At 40.7% G+C, this 10,797-nt stretch overlaps 1 protein-coding gene across 1 annotated transcript; it reads left to right on the top strand.

The window, feature by feature from the left end:
• Nucleotides 1–1,429: 1,429 nt before the first annotated feature.
• DSEL (dermatan sulfate epimerase like) lies at nucleotides 1,430–5,080 on the top strand (the record flags this gene model as incomplete). Its single annotated transcript, XM_084279993.1, has 1 exon — nucleotides 1,430–5,080. The coding sequence occupies one exon, from the start codon at nucleotides 1,430–1,432 to the stop codon at nucleotides 5,078–5,080; it is 3,651 nt and encodes a 1,216-aa protein (XP_084136119.1).
• Between the last annotated feature and the right edge of the window lie 5,717 nt (nucleotides 5,081–10,797).

Below are 10,797 nucleotides of genomic sequence, written 5' to 3'. Positions count from 1 at the left end.
TTCGTCCCGCGAGCCCGTGGGGCGGCGCGAGCTGCCGCGGGCCGGCCCGTCCGCGCCGTCGTCATGTCGGCGGCGGAGCCGCGCGGGCGGGTGGCGCGGGCTCATCTGCCGGAGCGTGCGGGCATCCGGGTGTCTCTCTGCGTGTTAGTGGGCTCGGGGCCGGGGGGGTACTCGGGGAGCTCCTGATCGCGTCGCGGGAAGGTGCGGCCCGAGGCCTCGGGTTCCCGCAGGGAGAGGTGAGATGGGGCGGGCGTGAGCTGCCGGTCGGAACTTCTGTTTGGCCGGAGGTGAGTGCTGCGGGGCTTGGGAAATGCCGCCCCTTACTGAGCTCCTGTAAAGGAAAACTCGTCGTTCGGGGGAAGTCAGCGGCGTTTGGTCGCCTGAGGAGCCCTAAACTCGCTCTGACACCTGCACAGCTCCAGAGAACTTTTTCTTTCTGTTTCCACAGAAAGAACCGACGTGCGCAGCGGGCGGAAACCCGAAACTGCCCCTTTAGCAACAACAACAACAAGCCCAGTATTGCCGTTCTGCCTCCTCCACGTGCCTTCCGTTTGCTCCGTAATGGAAGGAGCGGGATCGCCGGAGTCACCGAGGAGAAACCTGGGCATCACTGGCCGACGATGAGATGAAAGAGGACCTGCCCACGCGTCGGTACCCTGTGGCTGTTCAGACGCGCCTTTCGCAGGCAGAGGGGAACAGCGGCTGAAAGCGCTGCGGGCCAGTCACAAGTAACTCCATGGAGGACCTATGTCGGTTTACTTTCTAATCCTTTTTTTCCCCCTTTCTCACTCCCCCATGAGTCCGAAAAGAGAAAGATGGAAAGAGCATATATGGAAACTGAGATAAGGGGGAGGCTGAAGACAGTGACTTCAGTTTTGGAGTCTGTTTTCCGAGTGCTGTAAATTCCCTATTCCATCGAACGCCACACGTGGTTTTGAATAAAGTCTATTGTTTTGTGATCGGTGGAGTTTTTGTCAGCTCTGGCAGTGGAATTTCACCCGATTTAAAGCTTTTTTTAAAAAAAGTAAATGCAGGACTCCAATTACTTTTCTCAAGTCAAGCTCTTCAAGTTCTCAAGAGAGAGTGTTTCAGGCTCCTGACGTGCATCGTGAACCTGTGTTTTATATGCATATGTTACTTTACCCCCTAATTTTAGTATTTATGCTGTAGTATTGTGTTTGAGAAAAGTGTGAACAGACAAGGCACCGGAGATTTTAGTTTTTGCACAGAGCCTTGTTGTTTTGATGTTGTTGCTCAGATTACAAGTAATCCGAGCATGTGTTAGAATGCACAGTACCTGCCAAGTCTTTTCTCTTAAAATAGGCCTTAAAATGTTTGTTTTCGTACTAGCTGGATCAAAGTTTGATATCTGAACATTGTGTTTTGTTAGGAAATGCATGCCTGGGGAAGAGGAGCTGCCTAATGGATCATGGCTCTGATGTTCACGGGGCATACCTTGTTTCTAGCATTAATGATGTTTGCTGTCTTCACTTTTGAAGAATCTGTAAGCAACTACTCTGATTGGGTGACTTTCGTAGAAAATGTAGATCAATATGAAAAACAGCAGCTCGAAGGTGTTGGTGCTGAGCAGAAGCTGAAAAAAACAGTTCTTCATCCAAGCTTGTATTTCGACGCTGAAGATGTCCAGGCGCTGAGGCAGAAGGCTCATACAAGCCATTCCCATCTCTTTAGAGCCATCAGAAGTGCAGTCATGGTGATGCTCTCCAACCCATTATACTACCTACCTCCACCCAAGCATGTTGATTTTGCCGCAAAGTGGAATGAGATTTACGGGAACAATCTGCCACCCCTAGCATTTTATTGTTTGCTGTGCCCCGAAGATAAAGCTGCGTTGGATTTTGCCCTAGAATATATGGATAGAATGGCTGGCTACAAAAACTGGTTGGTTGAGAATGCACCTGGAGATGAAGTGCCACTCGGTCACTCCCTAACAGGATTTGCCACTGCTTTTGACTTCTTGTATAATTCACTGGAAAAGGAGAGGAGGCAAAAATACCTGGAGAAGATATGGTCTGTGAGCGAGGAGATGTACGAGTACTCAAAGGTTCGTTCCTGGGGAAAGCAGCTTCTCCACAACCACCAAGCAACCAATATGCTTGCTTTGCTTATTGGGGCTTTAGTGGCAGGGGTGGACAAAGGATCTCAGGCAAACATTTGGAAACACGCTGTCGTTGATGTGATGGAGAAGACAATGTTTCTGCTCAACCACATTGTCGACGGGTCTCTGGATGAGGGAGTAGCTTATGGGAGTTACACAGCCAAGTCGGTAACACAGTATGTTTTCCTGGCCCAGCGCCACTTTGGTATCAACAACTTGGAGAATAACTGGCTCAAAACGCACTTTTGGTTTTACTATGCCACCCTATTACCAGGCTTTCAGAGAACTGTGGGTGTAGCAGATTCTAACTACAACTGGTTTTACGGTCCTGAGAGCCAACTGGTTTTCTTGGATAAGTTTATCATGAAGAACGGAGCTGGCAACTGGCTGGCACAGCAGATTAGAAAACACAGACCCAAAGATGGGCCAATGGTGCCGTCCACTGCACAGAGGTGGAGCACACTGCACACTGAGTTTATTTGGTACGCTGCTGAAATCACTCCTCAGCCTCCTCCTGACTACGGTACTGCTAAAATGCATGTGTTTCCTAACTGGGGAGTTGTTACTTATGGGGCTGGATTGCGAAACAGTCAGACGAACACCTTTGTGTCCTTTAAGTCTGGAAAACTCGGTGGACGAGCTGTCTATGATATTGTTCACTTTCAACCATACGCCTGGATTGATGGTTGGAGAAGTTTCAATCCTGGACATGAACATCCTGATCAGAACTCTTTCACTTTTGCCCCCAATGGACAGGTATTTGTATCTGAGGCTCTTTATGGACCTAAACTCAGCCACCTGAACAATGTCTTGGTCTTTGCTCCATCTCCTACGAGCCAGTGCAACCAACCGTGGGAGGGACAGCTTGGTGAGTGCACCCAGTGGCTGAAGTGGATTGGTGATGAGGTTGGGGACTCAACTGGAGAAATTATAACAGCCTCCCAGGCTGGAGACATGATGTTTGTGAGTGGTGAGGCGGTATCTGCTTACACATCAGCAATGAAACTGAAAAGTGTGTATCGTGTTTTGCTTCTCTTGAATTCTCAGACATTGTTAGTAGTAGACCATATTGAGAAGGAGGAAGACTCTCCTGTTAATTCTGTCAGTGCCTTTTTTCATAACCTTGACATTGATTTTAAATACATACCCTATAAATTTAAGAACAAATACAGTGGAGCTATGATGGATGTGTGGGATGCCCACTACAAGATGTTTTGGTTTGATCATCATGGGAGTAGTCCTGTTGCTAGGATACAGGAGGCAGAACAAGCTGCCGAATTCAAAAAGCGATGGACTCAGTTTGTAAATGTTACCTTTTCAATGAAAAACACGCTTACAAGGATTGTTTACCTTTTCTATGGCCCGTATGTCAATGTCTCTAACTGCAGACTCATCGATAATGCAAAATCTGGATTTCAGGTTTCGCTCAGTGTCAACAACACTGAAAACATCATCTCTGTTGTGACTGAGTATCAGAATTTAAAGGCAAGGTTCAATTACTTGGGATTTGGTGGCTTTGCCAAAGTAGTTCATGAGAACAAAGTGACCAAGTTTGGTGTAGGTACTGAATCTGTGGAAAAACAGATCAAAAGTAACCAGGTGGTTTTCCCGTTTGGATTCAAAGTTAACATAGTTGCAGGGTTGATTTTGGGGGTTAGTTTGGTCATACTGGCTTTTCAGTGGCGGTTTTACATATCCTTCAGTAAAATGTTGCGATGGATCCTGATACTGGTTGTCACACTGTGGCTTATTGAATTGGTAGATGTGTGGAGCATGTGTACTCAGCCCATCTGTGCAAAATGGAGCAGTGACATGACAAGGCTAGAACATGATAAAGGCAATAAAGCCAAACAATTAGAAGGAAACCCTGTTGTTTTGCCAGATGTGATCATCACTTCACTTCCCGCTTCTGGAGCAGAAATTTTAAAACAGCTGTTTTTCAACAGCAGTGACTTCTTATACATCAGAATACCTACACCTTATCTCGAAATTCCCGAGTCTGAATTTGAAATCGATTCCTTTGTAGACCCATGTGAATGGAAGGTTTCTGATGTCCAGAGTGGTCATTTTCGTCTTATCCAAGGGTGGCTCCAGTCTCTAGTTCGAGGCACAAAATTGCATTTACAAAACATTCATTTATATGAAGCCAGCAAAAGTAAAACTGCTCAACATTCTGCCATAAACAAGGACAAAAGGAAAAGATCCAAAAGGAGAGAGTCTCTGTCAGAGCAAAGAAGCAGAGCAAGAGGGAGTCAAGATAAAGACGCTGAATATATTAAGGAACTGAGAAGACACCTCATCTATTATCCTAATGCACGACCTGTGCTTAGTTTAAGTAGTGGGAGCTGGACATTAAAGCTTCCCTTCTTCCAGGAAATCCTAGGACCATCAATGAGAGCATTATACATAGTAAGGGACCCACGAGCGTGGATCTATTCAATGTTGTACAAAAATAAGCCAAGCCTCTACTCCTTGAAAAATACTCCACAATGCTTGGCTGCAATGTTTAAAGGGGAGAACGGTAAAGGAAAATGTAGTTTAAATGAGGGCTATGCCTTTGAGTATGAATCATTAAGGAAGGAACTTTCAAATTCTAATTCAAATGCTGTTTCTCTGTTGTCCTATTTATGGCTAGCAAACACGGCAGCAGCTCTGAGAATAAATGGGGACTTGCAGCCAACAAATTATCAGCTGGTCAAGTTTGAAGATATTGTGAGCTTTCCTCAGAAGACAGCTGAAAGAATTTTTGCCTTTCTTGGAATTCCTCTTCCTCCTGCTAGCTTAAACCAAATATTATTTGCCACCTCCACCAGTCTTTTCTATCTTCCTTATGAAGGGGAAATTTCACCAAGTAGCATTCATGCCTGGAAAAAAAACATGCCCAATGAAGAGATTAGACAGATTGAAGATATCTGTTGTTCTCTAATGGACCACTTAGGATACCCAAAGTTTATAGAATAAATGCTGCAGGTCAGCAGAAATTTGCACTAATGATCTTTGACTCCCAATTTGTGGATAAATATTAGAGAAGTTTGTTTATTCTTGTAAAATGTGTACAGCCTGCTACTTTCAGAGAGATTATTTTAAGAAAAAGATAGTTGTTCTTGCAAGTGTGGAGTTTGGGTTTTATGTTTTGTATTTTTTGTTGTTTTTTTTTTAAAGAAAAACCCCAAGCCCTTGTAACTACTTTTGCTGCCTTTCAAAAAAAGCTGTGTGAACCTTTGTAGAACTGCCAGCTGGGGACTCTGTAGCTCAGGGGATTAGTAGTAGAATATGGAACTTTTCACCTCCCGATCACCAGTTTGACTCCAGCCCAAGTGGTTAGTTCCTGAAAGGAATGACTTTTATGAAATTAAACTGGTTAAACTGGCCCAGTTCCCAGTGGTGATAATTGGCCCCTTTGGACAGGCTTACTGATGCATTCTGTCTGTGTCTCACTGGTCACTATAGGGGTGCAAAACAGATATAAGCTAAGGTTTAAGGCTTTACAGCACCCCTTCAGTAGGAGGAAGCAGAACATCTGAGTGAATCTAGTTCCTTATTTACAGGCTCAGCAGACCGTCCCAGGATTGGAATGGATGTGAATACTGAATATGATTATAGGATATGGTTCCTTCAGCTCAGAGATGTGGCACGTAAATTGGGTTTTGTGCTTTGATGAAAAACTTCATTCTCTGTGCCTGAGAATGTGGTGCTCTTTGTGATCCTGAGGTAAACTATCTGGAGAAAAATAAAAATGGGACAAAGTCTAAGGAACCTGCAAGATCTTCCAAACAAGCAGTTAAATTTGGAGAAGATTTTGTGTAGTTTTGACCTGCTTCAACCTAACTTAATTTTGAAGGTTCTTAACAACTTGGCTCCTTGCACTGCTTTATCTTGTACCTCTTGTCTAAAAGGTTCTGCAAGGATTTTCTCTTTTTGAATGAGACACTTCCATCCTTCTTTATTGTAACACATTTCTCTGCTGATTCTTGTGCATAATTTCACTGAGACCAATGCAAATATTTTATGTCATTGTCAATGGCTTATTGTTGATGTCTGCAGAAAATGGCAATCTGAGATTTATGAAATCTTAAATAAATCTCTAGGTCTGTGTTCCTGAGGGATGTTTTGCTTTCTGTATAATTAATTTCTGAAGGACAACCATTGCTAATCTGAGGTCTTCTTTCAGCGAGGGGAGAAATCTGAAAATCACCTGTCTCTCAGCCACCTGCACATTTGAGTGATGTTTCCCTGCAGTAAACTATTTCCAAAGTTGTCAGATTTTTATCATGATCGGTGTTTCTTTAACATGGCACTGTGATATGATACTGGTTTAGAAACAGATAGGCTTGATAGGATAGATGTGTCTTTGTCACAGCACATTTTCTTCTTGAGTCAACCTCTTTGCACATGCCCATTAGGAAAAAAATAAAATAAAATCTCATTTCCCAATTTAGCTTGCTCAGCATTCTTTGGAAAAGCGTGCATATTGTAAATGTCTGCAGATGTGTAAATCAGATCACAAAGAGACATCTGTTTCCTTTGCCATCTGTTTTTTATTACAAATGGAATTGTCTTAAAATATGCTTCAGCTGGTTTGTAGGAGCTGGGATCAGAGTTTTGGCTTATTATATTGAAATATGCATGTAATTATTGTTTATTTGGGTGGTAAGCATTAGACAATGTCAAAAGTGCAGTGAATTTCTTTGTAGAGATTACAGGTACCCTTGCTGACCTTTAATATAAAGGAGTTCTTGCCTTTCCTTCCAGTCTTACTAGTATGTCCCTGTCTAACCCTGCTGTCTTGTCCCTCCCATATGTACATTTCAAAACCTTTCAAGATCATTGGGATATCTCATTATGACCTGGATAAAAGTAGATCTTTCTTGGACAATCATTAAAATGTCAAAACAGGCCCAGAGCATAATAAAGGTATTGATATTTTGTGGTCTCACTAACCACAAAAGACCATTTACTAGGGGCAGTTGTTTTTTTCCCCTTCAGTTCTACATCTACCCCCTTGCTAGGTGGAAAGATGTGTTCAAGGAAATACTAAACAAGTTAATATACACTAACATGTTATTGTAAAACTTTGGTTTGCAAGTATCATTCTCTCTTTTAAACCATTTCTGATCATATGTTTTAAAAAAAAAATGTTATCTGTACAGGCTGGATTTGACAGAGTAAGTTTCAGCATTTGCCTTCTATTTCCAGGATTTACACTCTAGATCAGAACAAATAAAAAAGGCTTTTCTCTGACAGATGTTTTAGGGCAGCTGAAGGTAAGAATTAAGACTGACTGTGTGCTACAGAAGTAGAAAGAGACCTTTAAATCCCTTCCTGAAAGTAACATATGGAATGCCACGATGGCCTATAAACCAACTTCCTTGTTTCTGAGGAGTTAAGGTAGAGTTGTCTGTCAGGAGCATCGTTTGTGCTGATTCTTGAATACAGGTTACCACATGCACTTATGTTCATAATAGCATTGTTGTTATCATTCATTGTATGCAAGAGTTATGAGCTGTTTCTTTTTTGTTCTGTACTTTCCTGGTTCCAAGAATGCATAATCTATTATTCAGATTCCATTGCTTTGTGTCTAGAAGAGAACTCTTCTTTATTTTTAAATCTTCTTGTGAGGGCATATGCATTACAATCATTATGCTAAAAATATGTAAAAGGAAAGCAGCATCTTTGAAAACAACAGAGTAGGAATGCCTAAGGTATGGCAAGTCATTAATTTTCAAACAAGTAATTGTTTTGTTGAGTTTTAGGTGGTAACGTACATGACCACTTGACCAAAGCAAGTACCAGGCAGGAGTTGCCCCATTTACAGAGCTGAAGGACTTTGTGTTGAGATTGTGATCTTCTAGCTGTATGAATAGCTACCCAAGACGCAGCAGAAAGATGAATAAGCGTGCATATGGTGAACAACAATGTCTGAAAGGTGCAGATCTGGGTATTTGTAGAATAAATTTCACTGGCACTATCCACGAAGTAACATTTGTGGTATGGGGATGCAGGAATACTGTGGAGGCCTGACAAACCAATAAAAATGCTTGCTTTTCTCTATTAAAGGATAAATTCCAATTTTTTGCCTGTTGCTGAGCCTAAGTCAGTTGATGAACAGATTTTTATTTATTTTAATTATTATTATGCAAGTGTTCCCAATGATGTGTGGCTCCGCATATGGAGAATATGACTGCAAGTTTCTAGTATGAAATGATTTTGTGGCTGTGCAGTTACCCTCAGGATTCTGTTCTGTCACTAGCATCCGGAGGAAGAACGGTCACTTCATAGGCAGACATTAAATTCCCCTTTCTCCACCTTTAAGACTGCCAGTAAAATGTGAAAATTGTTGGACCTTTTTGCAAAGCGTGTCTGTTAGGTACATCATATTGAAGTGTTCTGGCAGTTTCAGTTACACTTTATCATAAAGATATTAATGAAATCTAGCAGTACTTTACTTTCTTTTTATCTCTGTGTTTAATGTTGATAATTAGTTTTGCTGTATTGTCCAATTATGAGACAGATAAGATTTTGAATGCATTTTAAAAAGACAGGCTTTATTTAAATGCCTGTATCTCTGAATCATATTTGGAAACCTAAGAAAAATAAACGCAGAGGAAAACATTTCAGTTATTTACTTGCTTTGTAACTAAGTGACACTGGCCCTGGGGAGATGCACATGGGTCTTAGCATTCAGAGTTCTATCAAATCACATGAATCTGTAATCTCTGAGCATACCTCAATGCCTCTATTGCTCCCAGTAAGCTTTTTCCAAGAGTGATATCTGTGGAGAGGAGCCTCAGTATCATGGTCAGATCAGTCCCTCTCACCTCTTAGCACACAGTTGGCATGCAGTCCTTGTCAGATTTGTTTGAGCAGTTAATTTGCTAGATCCAGAGCTGAATTTCAGTGCAAGATTCTCGGCTTATATGTAAAAGTGATGGTACAATTCATTTGACACTGTGATGCTGTTCTGATAGTGTTAGAATGCAAATAACACAAAAAATGAACTTCAGGCTTTATGCAGTTACTGGTAACTGGTTTGTAAAACTGCAGTCACGGATCAGGGATTTTTTTTAACCATAAAAACAGTTTCACTTGCTGTTGAAACTTAATGATGTAACTCCTAGGGGAGTCCTGGCTTCATCTGACAGTCAATTATTTCAATTATCAGTCTCAGATACACTATTTATTTGATGAACATGAATATATATAATTTTAAATATAATACTGCATTTGTTGAAAACATTTGAAGTGCAGAGTTCAAAATTAAGGATAAAACTGTTACCTCAATATTTCTGTGTAGCCTCTTTCTGAGTGGCCCATATGTTGAGGAATAGAATATTTCGATGCAATATTTTGTAATCAGAAACTACGTTATTTATTCAGGTGACTTAGAAGAAATTTATGAGTGATTTTTTTCTTCAAGAGGGTAAGTACTGTATTTTAACATTTCTATGATCAGCACATCCATCATAAGTTTTCCTTTTCTCTGAACTCCCATGGTTCAGACTAAAACCTTTGTTTAAATCTGATCATGAATGGGTTGTTTTCCGAGTGAGGAGTCTGTCTAGAAACTCTTACAGTCTCAAAGTCCATGTCTTTGCATTTCAGTGTGGAATAATATGGACTATGAGTCATGGATCCAATCCTTAAATTGTGAGCTGTTCAGAAGTGGGCCATAAGTGAAATGATACTTTGCTGACCTCAATGAATGTTGTGCCCTTGACTTAAGCATGGCCAAAATGCTATCATCTACTATTATCAAACTGTTGTTACCAGCCTGAATATTCCAAAACAGTAGAAATTACTGGCAGCAAATACCTCAAATGATCATGAAAGATTACTGTTCTTGTTATTGATGAAAAAATACATTTTAATAATGTAAAAAAAAAGTAAGTTGCTCAGTAACCCTAATCAAAGCTACCTGTAGGCTGTCTGATAAATTTATAAACTCATGAAGGGAGGTATAGAAACAAACATTCAAGCTAATGTACAAAGAACAGTTTGAAGTGCAGGACTTCAATTTTTCTTTAGTGAGGAAAAATCTGCTGATCCGTGATCTACACTGTTCTCATAAAGAATGTGAATGGCTAATCTTGTGCTATTTCAGAAAACACTTAATAATGGGAAAGTGTATTTCACATTACCGAAATGATACTGTTTTAAAACGGACTATAACTCTTTTGAGCTGACAATATGCTGAGAATTATATGTGATGGAGAACAAAGACACTGATTTCATTCATACCTGTTTTACAAAATAATTTCTGAAAGGTTCTTCATTTATGTTGGTATAAACTCAACATTTTGTTTACTGTCTTTACTGAGAAAGATACTGTAGCCTTTAAGAACACAACCTAAATTATCTCACATTAGGTAATTTAACTTTCACACACAAATAAGGAGCATTGTCATTCTAGAATTAATGGAAAGTGAGTGTCATCTTCAAAGGTAAATCAGGCTTTGCTTTACCTCTTTGTAAATCCTCAAAAGCCAAGGGTGACTAAACTACTTTAGATGCCCACTGAAGGCATCAAAGGAAGTGAGGTGAATTTGGCTTTAAATATTTATGGTCTATCTAAGTAGATTTCTGTGTCTGAGCAGTTCTAGTGCATAAACTGTCCAAACACAATTTCATAAAACATCCTGCATAAAATAGAACGATTGTTAGCAAAATAATATTGTGTT

The sequence above is a fragment of the Gallinula chloropus genome (assembly GCF_964237585.1).
Source record: "Gallinula chloropus genome assembly, chromosome: 2".
Taxonomy (NCBI): domain Eukaryota; kingdom Metazoa; phylum Chordata; class Aves; order Gruiformes; family Rallidae; genus Gallinula; species Gallinula chloropus.
The sequence above is the reverse complement of the archived record's forward strand: the minus strand, read 5'-3'. Positions and strand labels throughout refer to the sequence as shown.